The 20,861-nt window shown below is 44.7% G+C and overlaps 1 protein-coding gene across 1 annotated transcript in view; it reads left to right on the top strand.

Moving 5' to 3' along the window:
- The window catches only part of LOC309547160 (uncharacterized protein), a gene marked incomplete at its 5' end in the record, with an annotated part of 72,241 nt that extends 57,221 nt beyond the window's left edge, over positions 1-15,020 (top strand). Inside the window, 2 exons of the mRNA XM_082246949.1 lie at positions 7,302-7,426; positions 14,853-15,020. Coding sequence (XP_082103075.1) covers positions 7,302-7,426; positions 14,853-15,000 — 273 coding nt within the window. The 3' untranslated portion in view covers positions 15,001-15,020. The remainder of the gene's footprint in view (positions 1-7,301; positions 7,427-14,852) is intronic.
- Positions 15,021-20,861: the final 5,841 nt, after the last annotated feature.

Raw genomic sequence — 20,861 nt, 5'->3', positions numbered from 1 at the left:
GGATTCACAAGTGACACTAATACAGTGATCAGTAAATTATCTGTATACTGAATACAGTATAGTGACACTGTGACTGGGAGTGAAAGGGTTAACTGGGGGTGATCAGGAGGTTAAATGTGTGCCTATGTGTACTGGTGTCAGTGTAGTGCTTGGTGTACTCATTGTTGATGCTCTCTTCTCTCACGCTGGAACCGAAAATGGCTTCAGGAGAAAAGATTGCATCATTTCCTGTGCCTGTGTTTACATTACGCAGGCACAGGACGTTCTGCAATTGGTCAGATCCGATCACCAGGTCCAGGCCAAAAATCATTGGTCTGGACACCTGATGACTGATCGGTTCTAAACCAAATCAGCACATCGCAGGAACAGCGCACGCCCACACGCATTTAATGTACAGTTACGTCGGTTCGCGCAGCCGAGCCACCTTGCCTCAGTAAAAATGCAGCGGGTGGTCAGCTACTGGTTAAAATTGCATCTGACTGTGGAATGGCAGAAAACTAAAGTAACCTAAAATTCTCCATAGGTGACGCTTGAAACGCCTTTACATGTTACAAGTTTAGAGTGGCACAGGAGGTCTGGTGCTAGAATTATTGCTCTCGCTCTGATGTTTGCGACAATACCTCACATGTGTGGTGCAATCACCGTTTACATTTGCGTGCGGGAGTAACGTTTGCGTTCACAATTGCGCGTAAGCACGGGGGTGCTTTACGTTTTTTTTTTATTATTATTATTTATTTTTAAAAAAAGTTTACACTTTTTTTTATCTAATAACTTTATTGCTATCACAAGGGATGAACAACATCCCTTGTGACAGCATGGGCCGTAACAGGTCCTCTTTATGAAGAGATTTGGGGTCTATTGAACCCCAAATCTCTCCTCTGGCCTCCAATACAGCCGATCAGACCAAGATCGGTTTTAATTGACTGCTACTCTGGCCGTTGGTGGCCAGGCAAACAAAGAGAAACACAAATACTTGTCGCTCCTGGTTTCCAGGGTTACAGAGAGAGGGGAAAAACATCAGTTCCTCCCCCTGTACCAGGCAGCCATTGCCGCTGGCTGCAATGCTCCCGGCCTCCGTGATGGGACTGGAGAGCCTAGGAGAGCCGGCGGCAGAAGGGGGGTGGGACCACTGAACACAAAGGACATACGGGAACATCCATTTGGGGGAAGTGGTTAATCACCATTGTTTTTTTTTTAGTTTCTGTCAGAAAATGTAAATAAGTAATTTTTCTCCTTCACTGATGTGCGCTGATAGGCTGCACTGATGGGCACTGATGAGGTGGCAACTGAAGGGCACTGATGAGGAGGCACTAATATGCACCACTGATGGGCACTGATAGGTCACACTAATATACAGCACTAATGAGCACTGATAGGTGGCACTGATGAGCAGGCACTGGTGGCACTAAAAGGCATCACTGACTTGTATCACTGATGGGCACAGATTGGTGTCACTGATAGGCACAGACTGGCATCACTACTGGGCACTGTTGGGGCTGCACTGATCATCAGGGCACTGATGATCAGTGTCCTAATTATCTGTACAGTCTCTCCTGTGAGAAGATGCCATTGATCGGCTCTCCTTTCCTCACACTCTGTCAGGTTGGCCGCGACATAGCTCCACTGGACAGGGGCTGGCCTGCGAGTTAAACGTCTTCTGTAGTCGCACACGACCTAGCCTTGCAGCGTTCCTCCTGGATGACAGCCCCCCCCCCCCCAGCCTCTGTCCTACCCCCCCACCCATCTTCCTCATGGGGTGGCCATACCACCTTTTCAGGTCAGTCTGGGGTGCTGAGCTGGCGATGGGGGTGGGGGGCGCGTCGCCGGAGACTGGGCAATCGACCTTTGGAGGCTGTACCTGGTGGGGGCTCATTCTCGGGGCTCTTGGGACCACCTCCTGGGGCCCTAGGAGCCACACAGTGCCACCATTTTCTTGTAGCCTGTGTGCTGTAGATTCGGCTGCCATGTTTGTGTAGCCTTGGCTCCCATTTTCTAGTGGTTTCTCATTGCTAATAGCTGCGGCCATGACTGTGAATCATATATGGGCTGCGATTTTGGTGGTGGGAGCTCCTCCTTATCCCCTGGTGCTAACTCCTGATCTCCGCATGTGTGTGCAGATAGCCTGGTGCTGCGGTGCCTGATTGGTGGGTGGTGTGTCTGGTGGGGTCCTCTTCCTCTCTGCTATAGGATCGTTTGGTGCTCTGTGCCTGGCGACCTGTGGTGCTGCCTGCGTGGTGGGAGTGTCCCTAGCAGTGTTTTTACACCTTTTTTGTGGGTCCCTCATTTTCACTCATGGAGTCCCTGGAGCACATTTTCCCATCTGATCCATCTCAGAGGCTGCTGGGCCCTCCGGGTCCCACAAATCCCTTACTGCACTGACGGCAGTCCTGGAGTCTTTGGAGTCCAAAGTGGATTTGGTCCTCGGGAAACGGGCTAGCAAAAAGCGTCCCCACGCCTTCACCTGCCCCATCTACCTCATCAGATCCTGAATCAGATTGGGACTCGAATCACCCTGCTGTGTCCACACACCCTGATTTCTCAGATAGTGAGGATGATTCCTCTGCTCCTGTAGCCATGCATAAAAAGGCGCTGGCGAATGCACTGATTGCATTGACTTTAAAAATGGCAAATTTGGCTGATGCCGCATCGGAGGCGTCCGTTTATTTTAGCACCCACAAGCCCTCCAGAGCGGCAAAGGTGTTCCCCTTTCCAGCTTACTTTGACAAAATTGTCGCTAAACAGTGGAGTTGTCCAAAATGCCCCCTTGTGGTCCATAAGCGTTTTGCTATGCGGTACCCTTATGAGGACTTCCTGCTTAAAAAGTAGACTGTCCCACCTGTCTAGGTTAATCAAAGCAACCATGATTCCGGTTCAGGAGTGCCTGGCCTTTAAGGACCCGACTGACAGAAAAGCGGAGGCTGTTGCCTGCCATATGTATACTTTGGTTGGTTCGGCACTTAGGCCATTTTTTGCTATTGCACTGATGTAGCAAACTCTGACCGAGTGGGTCAAGCTTTTATGCTGGGACCTGGAGGGGGAGCAACTTCCCCCTGCCTTTGCTGAGCTGGCGGAGCAGTTGGTCCAGGGGCTGCAGTTTGTCTGTGATATCTCTTTCTGATTGCGAGGCTGTCTGTCTCAGCAGTGGTCCTTAGGCGTGTTATTTGGCTTAAATGCTTGTCTGCGAACCAGACTTCTAAGAAGGCCTTATCTGATCTCCCCTTCCTAGGGGATTGCCTGTTTGGAGATTCCCTGGTTGACAACATTAAGGGTCTCACAGGGGGGAAGAGTACCTTTCTTCCGCAGTCTAGTAAGGGCAAGGAGCCTCGTTGTAGACGTAGTTACCCCTTCTCGGCTCATAAGAAGTTTTTTCGTCCCTTAGGGTCTCAAGACAAGGGATCAAAACCCTTCAGGGCCTCCTCTGGAGGATCCAAACGAACCTGGTCTGGCAAGCCGACCTGCGAACAAGGCTCCCTCAGCATGAAGGTGCCCCCTCATCCATATGTGGGGTGGGGGGACGTCTTTGCTGGTTTCTGGACTTGTGGACCTCTGGTGGACAAATGGAGATTACTCTGCAAACTCAGAGAGTTTGGTTGGATTCTGAACCCTCAGAAATCTGCTCTGGTTCTGTCCACAAATCTGGACTATCTGGGTCTGACTCTGGACTCAGCCTTAGCCAGAGTATTCCTTCCTCTGGAAAAACTCCAGAAACTGCAGGAAGCAATTCAACTTCTGTTGTCCAGCAGACGGTCATCCCTTCGGACTTGCATGTGGGTGCTGGGCCTGATGGTGTCTGCCTTCGAGGAGGTTCCGTTTGCACAGTCCCACATGAGATCTCTGCAAAGAGAGATTCTGGTCAAATGGGACAAGAATCCACAGTCTAGACAATCTGATCAGGCTGAGGCAAGGTACGGGAGGGTCCCTGGTCTAGTGGATATGTTCTCTGGCACTTTGCCAGGGCAAATTCTTTCTCCCCCTGGACTGGATGGTGGTCAACATGGATGACACCATGTTGACACCATGGATGGCTTTTGATAACGCTCTGATTGGCGGAGCGAAACGCGTCAAGCCGTCCGAATATGTAATACATCACTTCCGGCTGCAACCACTTCCGGCTTCCGGCTTCCGGTTACGCGGGTGGAACGCACGGCCATTTGTTTGGCGTCCCGCGGGTTTGCACAAGGCGATATTTTTTCCTGTACAGTGTAAGTGTTATTTGTTTTGCGTGTGAATAAACAAGTCTTATATACTGCACGATGATGGCCCTTTCTTTTTATGAATCGTGAGAACATATCCTGGAGATAGAGTGTGAGGCTTGTGGTGCGTTACCTTGCTCCTGTTGGCGATCCAGTGAGGGGTCTACTCCATTTTATCTACTGATAAGGCGTTTTTTCATCCAACTTCTGGTGAGTGGGGAGCTGAGAGGGGAGCACCACTTCACCTGGATTGAGCACGAGCACTTTTTAATATTATTGGAACACGAAGCACTTAAATAAAACACAGAGACTTTTTTTCACTTTAACATTATCATGGACTATATAGTATAGAATACATATTTGTATTTATAAGTTTCTTATTTGCACAAGTTTTTTTTATGTGGTATTTTCATATGATATTTATTGTGTGTACTTGTGTAATATATATATAGGTTTTTTTAAGGCTGCACTCAGTATAATTTTGCACTAGCACTTTATATAATCACATATATTTCGAGGTGTTTAGACATAAGCAGCGCAGGTACATAGTTGTTTTATTAACATGGATGACAGCCTGTCCGGGTGGGGAGAGGGTCCTCGGGAAAGATTCTGCTCAGGGGGTCTGAACACTGGAAGAGTCCAGACTGCCGATCAATGTACTAGAACTCCGAGTGATCAGACTTTGTCTGGTTCATTGGATGGATCGTCTTCAAGGGTGTCCGGTGCAAATTCAATTGGACAATGCCACGGCTGTGGCCTATGTCAATCACCAAGGGGACACAAGAAGTGTTCTGGCGGCTTGAGACGTAGCTGGCATTCCAAGGTGGGCAGAACGTTTTGTTCCAGCCATCTCTGCTGTACACGTTCTGGGGGTGGAAAATTGGCAGGCGGATTACCTCAGTCGACAGGCATTGGGCCAGGGGGAATGGTCACTTTATCCGGAGGTATTTCATCAGTTGTGCCTCTGGTGGGGTACTCCCATGGTGGCCTTGTTGGCCTCTTGTCTCAACAGGAAGGTGCAGAGGTTTGTGGCGCGGTCTCTGGACCCTCTGGCGAACGCAACAGACACGCTGGTAGCCCCATGCGGTCAGTATCGTCTGATTTATGCCTTTCCCCCCTCTCAAGCTTCTGCCAAGTCTTCTGCGCAGGATCCGGGCAAAATGGATTCCAGTCATCTTAGTGGCTCCAGACTGGCCTCGCCAGTCTTGGTATGCTGATCTGGTATTGCTGGTACGATGTTCCTTAGAGACTTCCTCTCAGGGAAGATCTGCTGCCCCAAGGGCCAATCTTCTATCCTGCTTTACAGTCGCTGGCTTTAACGACTTGGCTGTTGAAAGCCAGGTGCTGAAAGATAGAGTTTTGTCTGATTCAGAGATTCCTACGCTGTTAAAAGCTAGAAAATCTACCTCTAGGAAGATCTACCGTCTTACAATGAAGTTGTACATTGCATGGTGTGAGTCTCTTGGGGTTTATCCTTTCTCCTTTTCGGTGGCTAGGATCTTGATCTTCCTCCAACTAGGGGTTGAGCAGTGCCTGGCTTTGAGTACTATCAAGGGCCAGGTCTCGGCCTTGGCGGTCTTCTATCAACGACCATTGGCCACACTTTCCTTGGTGCGTACTTTTATCCAGGGAGTTCGACACTTGACTCCTCTGGTGCAGTCTTCATTGCCACCTTGGGACCTCAATTTGGTGCTTTCAGTCCTTCAGAAACCTCCTTTTGAAAATCTTAGGGAAGTTCCCCTGCTTATGTTATCCCAGAAGGTGGCCTTTTTTGGTGGCAATCACTTCTGCGTGCAGGGTGTCGGAGCTGGCGGTGTTGTCTTGCTGTTCACCTTACTTGGTGGTTCACAGAGATAAGGTGGTTCTTCGCCCCTGTCCGCCGTTCCTTCCTGTCTCTGATTTTCATTTGAATGAGGACATTGTGTTGCCTTCCCTGTGTCCCAGGCCAAAACATCCCAAGGAAATTGCCTTGCATTCCCTGAATGTGGTTCAGGCAATTAGGATGTACCTTGCAGCTACAGAGTCTTTCAGGAAGTCAGACTCACTATTTGTGCTCACAGGCGGAGCTCGGAAGGGGTTGTCCGCTTCTGCTGCGACCATTTCCACATGGATCAGACAGACGGTGTTTCAACCCTATTCAATTAAGGGTCAGATTCCTCCTTGCCTTGTTACGGCGCACTCTACTAGGGCGCTTAGGGCCTCCTGGGCCTTCCGTCATCAGGCGTCAGTGATGCAGGCTTGCAAGGCGGCTACCTGGTCGTCTGTGCACACCTTTACAAAATTTTATAAAGTGGATGTGTTGGCATCTGCGGATGCTTCCTTTGGCCACAAGGTTTTGCAGGGTGCTGTTTAGCGGACCTGGTCCTCTTTGAGGGTGTATTGTTTTTTTCAGGTGAGCTCCAGTTGTTCTTGGTTGAGCTCCATGTTACCTGGTTGGCTATGGTTTAGCCTTGGGGAATTTTTTTCTACTGTTCCCACCCCTCATGTTTAACAATACTTTGGGGCGTCCCAATGGTTAAGAAGATCAATAGCTGTGTCCATCAATGTATGATAAAGAAAATGGGATTTTTATCTTACCGTAAAATACATTTATCTGATGTTCATTGATGGACACAGCACCCACCCCTCTGTGGAGTTGGATTTCCTCTGACACTGCTTGTAACAAAACTGAGTGCCTATAGCTGAGTGTGGCAATATACCTCCTGGGACTGCCCATAGTCGTAGTCAAGCTTTTTTTCTGCCTAGTGTCCATCTCCTGTAGGGGGCAGTATAACCCAGTGGTTAAGAAGATCAGGAGCTGTGTCTGTCAATGAACATCAGAGAAATTGGTTTTATGGTAAGACAAAAATCCCATTTTTTTTTTTTTTGCTTGCACATGATTGGAAGCTGGAAGTCAGCAGCGCTTCACCTCATTCACGAAGCACTACGACAAATTCACTTGCAAAGTAGGATTCCTATTAGGCTTTGGTAAACCAACCCCACAGTATCTTACTGGTAACATGAAAAATGTACACCCACGCTAGAGCAAATCAATAGAGCCAGGGCTGGAGGATGTAAAGCATGTTTAGGAATAAAGACACTTTCTTGATTTTTCTCTTATTGCCGCAGGTTGAGCAGTTAAATCAACAGAATTCACAGCTGGATTCTGAAAATAGCCAACTTAGGACTGAAGTGGAGAAGCTAACAAGGGTGACCCAGAACACAACCTCAACCAATACTTCAAGAGACAAAAGGTAATATCTGCCTATTGCCTTTTTTGTTTTCATGATCAACATGTTTTGCAACACATGGTACAACTTTGCAGATGACACCAAGCTATTCAATGGAAAAATGTCCTTACAGGATGTCACCAACTTAAAGCCAACCTCAATGCACTATTTAATTGGGCAACTGTGTGGAAAATTAGTTTTAATGTTGATAAATGTAAAGTTATAGACTTGGGGGCTACGAATATGTATGCAACATACTAGAGGGAGTACAACTGGGAGAGTCAACGGTGGAGAAGGATCTGGGTGTTCTGGTAGATCCTAAGCTTAATAATGGCATGCGATGCCAAGCCACGGTTTTCAAAGCGAGCAAAATCCTTCTTGTATTAAGGGAGGTATGGACAGCAGAGGGATTTTGCCCCCTTGCACAAATCATTAGTAAGACCTCATCTGGAATATGCATTTCAGTTTTGGGCCCCAGTTCACAAAAAGGATATCGGGAAACTGGAGAAAGTGCAGAGAAGGGCAACCAAACTGATAAGAGGCATGGAGAAGCTCAGCTGTGAGGAAAGATTAGAGGAACTGAATGTTCCTGAATTAGAGGAGATTAAGGCGGGATATGATCAACATATATAAATACACACATACACTTACACAGGCTGAACCTGATAGACTGGTGTCTTTATTCAACCTTACCAACTATGAAATACATAAGTGGTCCATATAGTGAACTCGGTGTCGAGTTATTCACTTTAAGGTCATCACGAAGGACAGGGGGGCACTCTTTACATCTGGAGGAAAAGGATTTTTTTCCCCTGCTGGAGAAAATTGGATGATGGTTTATTGGGGTGTTTTGCATTCCTCTGAATCAACTCTGGGTATAGGATTGTATAATTTTTTCCCCCTTTTATTGGTTGAACTAGATAGACTTGTGGTTTATTTCAGACTAACTTTATAATTTTGTTGGTATAAGAATGCATCTGTAAAAGAAAAGCCGCGCTAAATTGACACAAAGATACTAAAATCAAACTAGAAAAATATTAATAGCCGTGAATTGTGCTTCAAATTATACCAAAATGTCCAATTGAATAGACCATGGCAGTGAATCAATGAATCAATCTATTATCATAACATAATGTCCATATATAGATATAGAAAATAAAGAGTCCAAATATGGATGCCGAGTGCAAGAAAGGAATCCTTCACCATATATTGTGACTTCCTCCACAATCAGTGCTGCATGCTAAGGGCACGCTAAACGCTTACCAGAGGGAAGATAAAGACAAGCATCAGATATGTTCAAAGAGCTCCAATGGGATCCAGTAGATGGTGTGATGCCACAGATAGTGAAGTATGTAGGGGAACACTATCTGTGGCCCCCTTCTTTTATGTTTTGTTTGGGAGTGTCGGGCCCGGACTGTTTGAGTGGGGTGGCTGGTCTAAGATCGCGACTCCCTGCTGGACTTGTCAGAGAGCGGCATCACGCCATCTACTGGATCCCATTGGAGCTCTTTTAACATATCTGATGCTTGTCTTTATCTTCCCTCTGGTAAGCGTTTATCGTGCCCTTAGCATGCTGCACTGATTGTGGAGGAAGTCACAATATATGGTGAAGGATTCCTTTCTTGCACTCGGCATCCATATTTGGACTCTTTATTTTCTATATCTATACATGGACATTATGTTATGATAATAGATTGATTCATTGATTCACTGCCATGGTCTATTCAATTGGACATTTTGGTATAATTTGAAGCACAATTCACTGCTATAATATTTTTCTAGTTTGATTTTAGTATCTTTGTGTCAATTTAGCGTGGCTTTTCTTTTACATTTGCTATTTTGGTGTTTCCCACTACAGCTGCAGCTTTTCACATTTATATTTTGTATTGCTACCATTCATTTTTGGTTTATTCACCTTTTACTTTTGTGCTTAGCGCGGTTATTTTTTATACAAATAAGAATGCATCTGTAGAGCTTACGTTCTAATATACATCCAGGCCATGCACAAACCAGGTTTAATATCTATAGTCTTCTTTGGAGTGTAGGTGGAAACCTGGCGAGCATTTTCAATGAGTCCTTTCCATGTCAGGATTAGCTTAGCTGCTGTCCACTCACATAAAAGGGAATATGATCCCTTTAAAGAAAAGACCCTCTCAGCCTTACGCCTCCTGTAGTTGGCTTCTACTCCTGCTTCTAGGGTTTGAAAGCCAATGTGAGGTATTACAGCATTGGTTGATTTTAGTGATCTCTGTCTTTCGCAAAGCTTTATGGCTTTTCGTGTGTAACAAAAAATGTACTAATATCTCAATGTGTATCTAATCTCTCTTTAAAAAAAATGAATTAGTGGACAAGTTTAAGTCGAACTAAAGTCCCAAAAAATGACTGGGAGGTAGATTTTTTTTTTTTTTTTTTTTTTGTATGTCACTTCTGCTAAAAAAAAAAAAATCCTCCTTTTTACCTAGCAGTTTTATTTTCTGTGTGCACTGCCTGTGCTGCACAATGCCGGTTCACATTAGTGCGATTGGGGCAGCACAGTGGTGTAGTGGTTAGCACATTCACCTAGCAGCAAGAGGGTTGCTGGTTCGAATCCCAACCACGACACTACCTGCCTGGAGCTTGCATGCTCTCCCTGTGCCTGCGTGGGTTTCCTCTGGGTACTCCGGCTTCCTCCCACACTCCAAAGACATGCTGGTAAGCTAATTGGATCCTGTATAAAAAATTGGCCCTACTGTGTATGTATGTGAGTTAGGGACCTTAGATTGTAAGCTCCTTGAGGGCAGGGACTGATGTGAATGTGCAATGTATATGTACAAGCGCTGTGTAAATTGACAGCGCTATACAAGTACCTGAAATAAATCAGAGATCGCACGTAATTCAGAGCGGTGCAAATTTCAGCCATACAGTTTGTATTGCTGAATTTGCACCGCAATCGCACTAAACATGCACCTGACCCTATTTTTTATCCGCAGCAGAATCGGATCGCATGGTGGTTCACACTAGTGCAATCCAATTCTGTGCGAACTTGCAGATCGCACTGCGATATGCGATCTCAACTGGGGGTGTCGTTAACTTTTAATTGACACCCCTGCGTATCGCATATGGCAGTGTGAACTGCCAGGGGTGCGGATGCGATGCGGGAACACGCTGCATATTCGCAGCGTTCCCGCATCGCAGAAGTGTGAACTGGGACTAGGATTCCAAGAATGTAACCAGGATAATGTAAATCTAATCATAACATCAGTGGCAGCCCAGTAGCCAAAGTAAGAGGTCATTAGTTTAGGAGATGTTCTGGAGAAGATGGTGGTGACAGCAAACTTGGATCTGTCAGCACTGGAGGACAGCAGAATAGGAGGTAAGTCTTCCATAATAATATGTTATGCTGTGTACGTCATGGCAAGAGCCCCCCTTCAGCCAGCACAGACAATATAATTTCTATCGCTAGGTCCACTCAGCTTTTGTATGCACCTGGGTCAACAAGGCCACCCCCACGAGGTTCTTTTGTTTGGAGATTTAATCTTGGAGATCCCTTACAATTTAGATCAGCTTGTACACCCTGGAGGAGGACTTATCCTTTAAAAGAAGCCATACCCTGACCTTTCTAGCTGCATGTACTTTCAAAGTTATAAATAAGGGCTATGAATAAATAGAGGAATTGCTGCGCTTACTGATGATAAACATACATAATTACACAAATTTATATAACAAGCTGCCGACACTTGATCCTGAATAAGAAACCAGATCTAAATAAGCAAATAAGAGGAATAGTGCAGCGCTAACGTCCTTTAAAAGTTATAACTAAAAAGTCCATATCATATCCAATCAAATAGAATGAGTCATTCCAGGAAAGGAAGAGATCCACAGAGATAGTGCTCAATTCCCAAATAAAAAATCATATGCCTCCTCAATGTTGAAAACCACGTGAAGGAAAGCCGCCACCAAACAGGTTTAATCAGCCTCTTACCTAAACTCTATGATCCTTATTACTGGGATCATAGACAGCAGAAAGCAAGTAATGTCAGGAAGAGACCTCTCAGCTATCCTCTCCGGTGGGTCCAACGTTCCTCTCATGGATTAACAGGCCATGTGAAGAAAAACACTCCTCTGCTGCCACTTCCAGCAATGTCGTCTCTCTACTTCCTCCCCTATGAAGTCTTGTTTCAGTTGGCTTCTAGCAGCTTAGAAACGTCTATTGTGTTTTTACAATAGGGGACTGCTAGGATTCCTGTACAATTGAAACTAATAGGAAACAATACGATTTCAGTGCCTCAGTTGCGAGTTTTGATTAATAATTTCTCCACAATGTCTACAGCTACAGAGTTGAATGAATGGTTTGCTCTAAAGCATGGGTGTCCAACCTTTTGGCTTCTCTGGGCCACATTGAATGTAGAGAAATTTTCTCGGGCCGCATATAAAATATATACTATAGTTAAGGTATATAAGTAATAAAACGCCGCCGTGCCCTTCCCGCGCCGCCACGCCCCCCGCACTAATTTAACACAACTAGAGGATGATGAAATGAAATGGAATCAGTATACAGAGGTTTACTTCTTCTGAGAGCTGATAAAGGAACACTCTAACCACCATGACCACTTCAGTGATTTGAAGTGGTCATGGTGATAGGAGTCAAACACTGCACATGCTCCCCTCCCCTCTGAGGCAGCCTCTGCCTATCTTTAGTTGGAAGCTGCTGTGGCCGTGCCCCCGACCAGACTTCCTTCCTCCCCAGCAAAAAAAGTTGTCAGGGGGCAGTGGGCCGCATTGCCTGCCGTTCTGGGCCGCATTGCCTGCCGTTCTGGGCCGCATGCGGCCCTCGGGCTGCAGGTTGGACATGCCTGCTCTAAAGTGATTTTCCTGCTTGTTCAGAATATGTAGATACGTTAATGTGTTTAGTCTGGACGCAGATTTATCTGAAATGCTTCCTTGTGGCCAGCCTTGCTGCTTTTGTCCCATCCTTCAAGTGGTCCTAAAGCCTTTTTTTTTTTTCTGCCTAAAATAGCAAACATGTTATACTTACCTGCTCTGTGAAATGGTATTGCACAGAGTTGCCCCAAAACCTCCTCCACCAGCACTCTAGCTAACTCCTCTTCTGTGTCAACCCAATAGCAAGTGCTTTCTATGGGGGGCAGATGTTCAGGCTCATTCCCTAGCCGGGCTGTGCATGTCTATTTATACGCACATCCCAGCTCGGCCCCACCCCTTGCTACCTGCTCAGTGACTTTGATTGACAGCAACAGGAGCCAGTGGCACCCAATGCTGCCTGTCAGCCCCTGTGTGGAGTGGGGAGATAAAACTGCAGCCAGACACAGCGCTGAATCAATCCAGGTGTGAGGTAAGTGTTTAGAGGAGGAGGGGGCACAGCAAGTGCTAAAGCGTTTTTTACCCCAATGCAGGAAACGCATTAAGATAAAAAAACATTTTAGCTTTAGAACCAATTTTACTATTGACTTCAGGTTTATGCCTAGGCTCACCTCTAAGAAGTCCCTGACTGGCAAAACAAGCATATAAGGGCAAAGCTCCCAACTGTCCCTCATTTGAAATTACTGTCCATCTTTTGAGACCAGATCCCTGTCCTTTGTGCAGCCTCAGTTGTCCCTCTTTTTGGTCTGATGTGTACAACTCTTTAAAAAAATGTACTATTTCACTACCAAAAGTGTTATGGTGTATGAAGCATTTTATCCAACCTCTATATTATTGCATTTGTTATTTTGAAAAGCCAATAAAAAGGAAAACTAGTGCTAAAAGAGTGGCTAAAGCCTAGCACACACTAGCCGGCTGAATGAAAAAAAAAACTGAGGAGCTCTTTTTACTTACTATGCGGTGTTAGTACTGCAATCTCCCCGCTGAGCTATTGTGTACTGATAGGGGGGACTACCAGAATACATGGTCAGCCATTGGCTGGCAGCACTGATCAGATGCTGACTGGAGTTTGGTTTTCCAGCATGGCCGTTCGACAGAAGCCAGCCGTTCTGTCTGACAGGCTGATGTACACAAATGCCAAATGTTGGCCGGTTTCAACAGGCTGATATTCTGCTCATCTGTAACAGGCTTTAGTCAATCATTTGCTGCATATTTGATCTTTGTGCCCTTGTAATTGGGGCCATGGGAGGGACGTGTTCTTTTGCCTACATACTGTGTCCTAAAGAAGTCTCTTTTTATCATTTCAGGAAGTTGGGAGGTACAGCATCTAAGTTGGGTTGGTTACAGCACCTAATTTAGTTAAAGTGGAGCTCCACCCAAAAGGGGAATCTCCGCTTGTCTGCCTCCTCTCCCCCTCCATTTCCACATTTGGCACTTATTGGGGGGGAGGGGCGGATACATGCTTTTGACAGGTACCCGCTCCAACTTCCAGGTAAGATCGCTGCACGGCAAGCTGGCCCCTCCTCCATCCCCTCGCTGCCATATGGGACCTGTGTGTGTCCCCTAGAAGATGACGGGACCATTCAGAAAGCGGCACAGCCGCGGAGAAATGACATTCCCATAACCCATTCACAAAGCGCTTTGTGCATGCACAGTAGGGAAGCAGCTGTGAAGCTGCAAGGCTTCACTGCCGGTTTCCCTTAGTCAAGAAGGCAGCGGCAGCACCTGATAGCAGATAAAAAAATTGGCTCGGGTGAGGACACCACTGGTTTTCTGGACAGGAAAGTACCCTAATATTAAAACAAAGCTACACCGAAAAGGGGAAGCTCAGTGTGTTTGCACCCTCCACTGCCACATTTGACACTTTTTGGGGGGGATCGGGTACCTGGTTTTGACAGGTGCCCCTTTACTAATTCCGGGGTAAGATTGCAGCACGGCGATATATGACATATCCTGCTCCCCCCCTTTCCCCTGCTGCCTTCTGGGACCTGTGTGTGCCCCAGAAGATGGCAGGACCATTCAGAAAAAGCTGCGTGACTCACGCATGCGCAGTAGGAAACTGGCTGTGAAGCCTGAAGGCTTCACTGCCCGTTTCCCTTACTTGCAATGCTGGGGCCTGCACCCGAAGCCGACGGATGAATCTGCTTGGGATGGTGACATTGCAGACTCCCTGGATGGGTAAGTGTCCTTATATTAAAAGTCAGCAGCTACAGTGTTTGTAGCTGTTGACTTTTTGCATTTTTTTTTTTTCCAGACGAAACTCTGCTTTAGGAGTCAGCAACTACAGTATTTGTAGTTGCTGACTTTTAATTTCTTCTGAAGGAGCCTGGACCTTCTCTTTAACTCCTATGAGACTTGATTTATTTTCAAGTTCAAAGCCATTAATGCTTGAAACTACTGGACCACCCTATATATCAGCCTAAACTGGTTTGAAAACAATAATTTACTTTTACGTAAATTTGAAACAGTATAAATGTGGTAGACACATGAAAAAAAAATCTTTCAGGTACACAATACTATAATATTGGAGGTTTATACCATCACTGTAAATCAAGGCTCTTATTTTTTACTTGCATAATTTTTGTCTTTCCAGCACAAAGCTCTGGAACCTCAGAATGAAAGTGGCCCGCTTACTGACCGTACTGACTCCAGATCTGAATTGTGGAAACTTAAGCTGTGATGTTGATGCAGTTGATGGCATTTTACAGCAAGTGCTGAAGGAAACAGAAATAAGGCAATGAGTAATTCTATTGTACACCATTGCAGCGCTGCTTGTATGACTTGAAGTACGATAACTTTATTCACAATGATCAGTAGAAATATAAAATTTGAGAATTTGTTTTTTTAATATATACAGTACTATATAGAGATTTGAAAATGTTGGGCTGTTATTTTTATTGATAAACCACAACTGAACATTTAGTTTAATTCAGGTAAATACATTTCATGCGTTAAAACAAAAGGTTTGCAAAGACTTTCAGTTTTTTTTCTTTAAACAATTGCCACAGTCTGAGATGGAAAAACCTCCTGCCAGCGTGCTGCAGAGTGGCAATCTCAATCTCAGTGTGGAAGCAGTGATCTCTTTGCAGAGGTCTGACACTTATCCCCTCTCCGGATGAGTAAAGCTGGCCATACATTATACAAATTTGCTTATTCAATTTCCTTTGGATTTACCTTCAACTAAGTAGTGCAAGGGCCTGCCTGATTGCATACAAATTGAAATTGTTTAGGTTTGTCCTCATATTATAATAAGGTTTTGGTAAATCTAAAGGAGAATTGTACAAGGAAATAATACAATGTATGGCCAGTCTTAGAGCAAGAGCTCCTCAATCAGCGGGAAGCATGAGCTTTGCTGATTACAGGGCCAGAGGTCTGACTCAACCGGGCCTCTGTAGTGAGACCCCTACTTTCCTTATGCTGTAACTGCTTTAGAAAGAAAACTGTAAGGCTCCGTTTACACTAGTGCAATTTCTGATGCGACTTAAGTCGCATAGAATTGCATGACAATGGAAATTACATTGTTTTCAATTATGCCTGTTCACATCAATACAACTCTCCATGGCACGATTTTGTAAAAGCTTTCTGTACTACTTTTTAACGTGCAAATTTTAGATAAAGTTTGTTTAATCTTGCACACCATAAATTGTTTCCATAATATGATTATTTCCTGGCCATTTGAAAAATTTCTCTGCCTAAAAATTATATATTCCCGAAAGCCCCGGGTATCTTCCTCATAAATTTTAATAGCTTGGCTTGGAGGGGGACAATCTTGCTTTTTGTAATGGCTGCCAAATAATTCCCAGCAGCTTTTATAAAGTCCATAGCTGGGACCCGCTGTTCTCTGTGTGACAGCAGCAATCTCTGTGCTGCGGTCCAACATAGCCCCTGGTGACTCACAGCTAGTGCCAGGCAATCAGCAGTGAGTGTGAGCTTTGCTAAATGCCAAGCTCTATCTGTGAGTCACCAGGGGGCATGTTGGACCATAGCCAAGAGAGCAGCAGGTCCTGTCTGCGGCTTCCTGCCCAGCTATAGACTTTACAGCTGCTGCTACTCTCCTACTATGGGCAAAGTACAAGTTTAAAAATAAAATAAAATAAGTGCGCTCTACCTGTGTTATGTGTGAATTTCAAATTACACACCACAACATAAATGTGTACACAAAAATACGATCAATGTAACAAATGATACATGTGGCCACTTAATTTATCATATATGGCTAAAAGCAGGTATAAATAAATATAAGTGTAATAGTCTCTCAAGAAAAATGTGATTCAGGTGATCCCTTCACATAAAGTGCTGAATAAGGTCCGTAATGAAGACACTCCTTATACATAAATGCACAGATGTCCCGGGAAAAAAAATCCTCAAACAAATATATCAGGTAATTCCTTCTCAAACGAAATGCAAACGTGAATCCCAGTGAAAAAGAAAAGTTTCAAACACTTCAACTCCACCAAAGGTTAGGATTGGACATACGCTGTAGGTGGCTCCTTACCAGATCTGCAGCAATACAATGCAGACAGTGTGGTTCAAAAGCCCTTGACCATCACAGTGGATTATCCCCTCCTCCCCGTGTAACACCTCGTGCTTGTGGACAAATAAATAAATTGCCTCCTTAAAGCGAAGTTCCGGCCTCAAAATCGACTTTACACCATCCGCTTGCTGTATTGTAGCTGAAAAAGAATTGGATAATTCAAATTTTTTTTTTGATTTACTTACCTTGTTATTAAAGAAAATATACTTGCCTTCCTTCCTCTTCCTCCCTCTTTAGCCGCAGCCTGCGCCATCTTTTCCTGCTTGCATTGACTCCTGGGAGCCAAACGTCATCGCTTCCAGGAGTCAATGCGCCTGCACCGGCCCTGCTCGTCACTTCCGGTGCAGGCACGTTATTTCCCAGAATCTGTGCAGGGATGACGCGCCTGCACTGGAAGTAATGACCAGGGCCAGTGCAGGGCATTCTGGGACTCCGACCTTACCGAAGAGGACGCCCTGGCTTCAGCTGCCCACACCTGAGATGGCAGCGCTGGACAAGACATTTTTAAGGTATTTCTTCTAAAAGGTAAGTGAAACCAGGGACAGTTCAGAGGCTATCATTGCTCAAATGCACTAGCCCTGACGGGGTATTTTTATCAAAAAAAAATTTTTTTGAGGCCAGAGCTCCACTTTAACAACTCAAAGATAGGATAGGCACAAATATACACATTCCATCTGTGTGTTTTCTGGGCTGCGTTTCCCATTCCCATAGGTGTATCCACAGAACCAGCACTATGCAGTTCAAACCCTTCCTTGGCTCCAGACTCCACAGTTAGGAAATTAATCCTCCCAATGGAGGTGTCCCAAAAATGAAGGAAATAAGACCTGAGTGATCGCTGAGTGTCTCCAGGGACCTTTCGATGATGCAGTCAGGACTTCTTACACTCTTTAGTTCTTAGAGTTTAAGTGCAGCCACCTTTTCCATTGGTTAGCACACTCATTTACTTTTATTAACAGTACAAGTTTGTTTTAAAGATACAAGAATTAGTGATAGATATTTTTTGAAATGTATAAAATCAGACTTTTGGTGTCCTTTGACTCTGGGGATAAAACAATCTGCCCGCATTATATGTGTCTTTAAAGATTTATTTTAAAGTGACACTAAATGCTCCTATTTTTTTCCCTAAAATAAAAAAAAAAAAAAAAAAAAGGTTTTACGCTTACCTGATCTTCTGGAGTCCCCCGCCAGTGTTTTTTCACTCCATCTCTCCTGCATTAGATCCCATAGCAAGCCGTGTGCTATGAGAGCACATGTGCAGGCACGCTTCTGTGGTGGGCTGTACGCAGCCATAGACACACGCAGCACTGCTCAGCAACATCCTGCTCCCTTCACACTGGATTTGACTAACAGCAACAGGAGCCAATGTCTGCCGCTGCTTTCAGTCTGTTCTGTGAGAGCAGAAAGAGAGACCAGCGCTGCTCCAGATGGGCACATCTCTGGCTGGAGGGCATACTCAGGTAAGTATTTAGGGAGCAGGGAGGAACAGGCAGTGGGATTTTTTTTTTTTTACCTTAAAGCGGAAGTACACTGAATACAAGCATCACAAACCAATAACACTATTTAATTCATTTTTTAATATTTAAAGCAAACTCATCCATCCACCCATGTCCCCATGCTTTATTTTGATAATTCACTTTGAAAAACACACCCTAACATTTCTGGCTGTGGCCATCTTGAGTAAGGGCAGATGACTCATTTAGCATTTACTTTCTGGAATCCATTCTCCCTTAGCTCATGCTTGCAGGCAGGAGGTTGTGCTTAGTTTAAAAAAAGCCCTCCTCACTTCCCCTACTGAAGACTCCTGTAATGTACTATTAGTTTTTTTTGCATCAGCTCCGGTCGGAGCCATTGTACTTATCATGCAAGGTTAGTTCAGCAATCTCCCCCACTGAGCGCCCCCACACACCAGAACACTCCGATCTGCCATTGGCTGAGAGCACTGATCAGGAGTTGGTCAGATGCTGGTTTTCCAGCATGCGCGTCTGACAAAAGCCAGCCAAATGGCCGGCTTCTGGCGGGCAGACCGCATACACATGGGCTGAATGTTGGCCGTTTTTTTTTTTTAACTGGCTGTTGTCTCCCAACATTCGGCCCGTGTGTACTAGGCTTAAGTAACTAAAGAAATGTAAAAAAAAAAAAAAAAAAAACTTTGAAACAAATATAATATATATATATATATATATATATATATATATATATATAATATCTATTACCTATTGTTACCAGCATAAGGATTTAAATTGAGAGGGAAGTTCCATTTTAATGCAGCCATTGGCTGAGAACGCTGATCGGGAGTCGGTCGGATGCTGGTTTTCCAGCATGCACATCTGACAGAATCCGGCCAAATGTTAAGTTCCATTTTAATGCAGCTAATGCATTAAGTAAAAAAAAACCTTTTTAACCCTATTTTCTGTATTGTTATCAGCACTGTATAATACAAATGTAAATATAATTTTTCTTTAATAGACTTTTATTAGAATTTACTGGTAAGAAAATAAAAAATAACAAACCATAAAGGTACAATGCCTAGGAGATCATAGGAAACGATTACAGAAAATTGTACATAGAGATCTCAGCATATAATACAGTTTTCTTACAAAGGTATCACTGTATCCTATGTAGGGGTATCACTGTATTCTATGTAGCGCTAATCTGTAGCATTCCTTGTGTCCTATCAAATATTACTGAGGGTGTAAACATAAAATGAGTACATTAAATTCAGGAGTGCTAAAATGGTGGTTACAGGGCATGAGAGGCAACAGTAGAAATGAAAGATATGGCCAGGGTGTGTACTGTCCAACAGAAGCATTCATTCAATTTGTATACAAATGAAATTCTGTACCCATTTCGTAGGTGGGAGGAATAAAGTAAAGCCTGGTACACAATATCAGGTTTTTTTTTTTGTTCAACCCTAAAAAAAACTGACAGCGAAGGTTGGAGCCACTGTACTAGCAAACCAATATTAGTACAGGCATCTCCCCTGCTGAGCTTTTGGGTTCTGACAGGGGAGGTTACGGCCCCCCACCAGAACACTCCAGTCAGTGCTCTCAGCCATTGGTTTTTCAGCATGTTCGTCCGACAGAAGCCGGCTATACACACATGCCAAAGGTCGGCCAGTTTTTATTGAACCGGCAGATGCCGCCGGCATTCGGCCTGTGTGTACTAGGCTTGGTTGTCATTTGGGCTTTAAGGTACCATCCTCTGTTTTTTTTTTATTTAGAGGGAGCTATTATCGGATTCTTAAGCTGACCACAGATGAGTTGTAATTCAGCCAGTTCAGCAGGAATCAGTCAAACTTCAGTCCATGTGTGGCCATACCTATTCAACAGAAATGCGACATTAGATTTGTGAAATGCGTAGAATAAATAGAGACAAGATCGGGGGCAGAAGGCCTTTATATTGTATAAAGAGAGTTGCCTTGCAGGGATCTGGGTTAATAGTGTGATTCTGCAAACCTGGACATGCGCTTGGTACATGGGGTCGAAGCCCACTTGACATTTCCCTATGTAGGCTGCATATCATTATTATTATTATTATACATGATTTATATAGCGCCAACAGTTTGCGAAACGCTTTACAATGTGAAGGAAGACAATACAGTTACAATACAGTTCAAAACAGGAGGAACTAGAGGGCCCTGCTCGTTAGAGCTTACAATCTAGAAGGGAGGGTCAAGTGAAACAAAAGGCAATAACCGTGGGGGATGGGTTGATGGAGAAAATGGAGGTACATTTGTTAGGTGTTGGTAGGATAGGCTTCTCTAAAAAGGAGGGTTTTCAGAGATCGCCTAAAAGCTAATCGAGTAGGAGATAATCGGACAGGTAAGGGTAAGGAGTTCCATAGGATTGGAGAGGCTCTGGAAAAGTCCTGGAGGCGAGCATGGTAGGGGGGGACGAGGGGGCTAGAGAGCAGGAGGTTTTGAGAGGAAGGAAGAGAGCGATTAGGTTGGTATTTTGAGACTAAGCTAGTGATGTAGCAAGGGGCTAAGCTGTGGATTGCTTTGTAAGATTTTGTAAGTATTTAGAAAATTCGTTGGGTGAGCGGAAGCCAGTGGAGGGCTTGACAGAG

This window comes from Pelophylax lessonae (assembly GCF_965119305.1).
Source record: "Pelophylax lessonae genome assembly, chromosome: 2".
NCBI lineage: Eukaryota > Metazoa > Chordata > Amphibia > Anura > Ranidae > Pelophylax > Pelophylax lessonae.
Note: the sequence above shows the minus strand (reverse complement) of the source record. Positions and strands in the feature narration are given on the sequence as shown.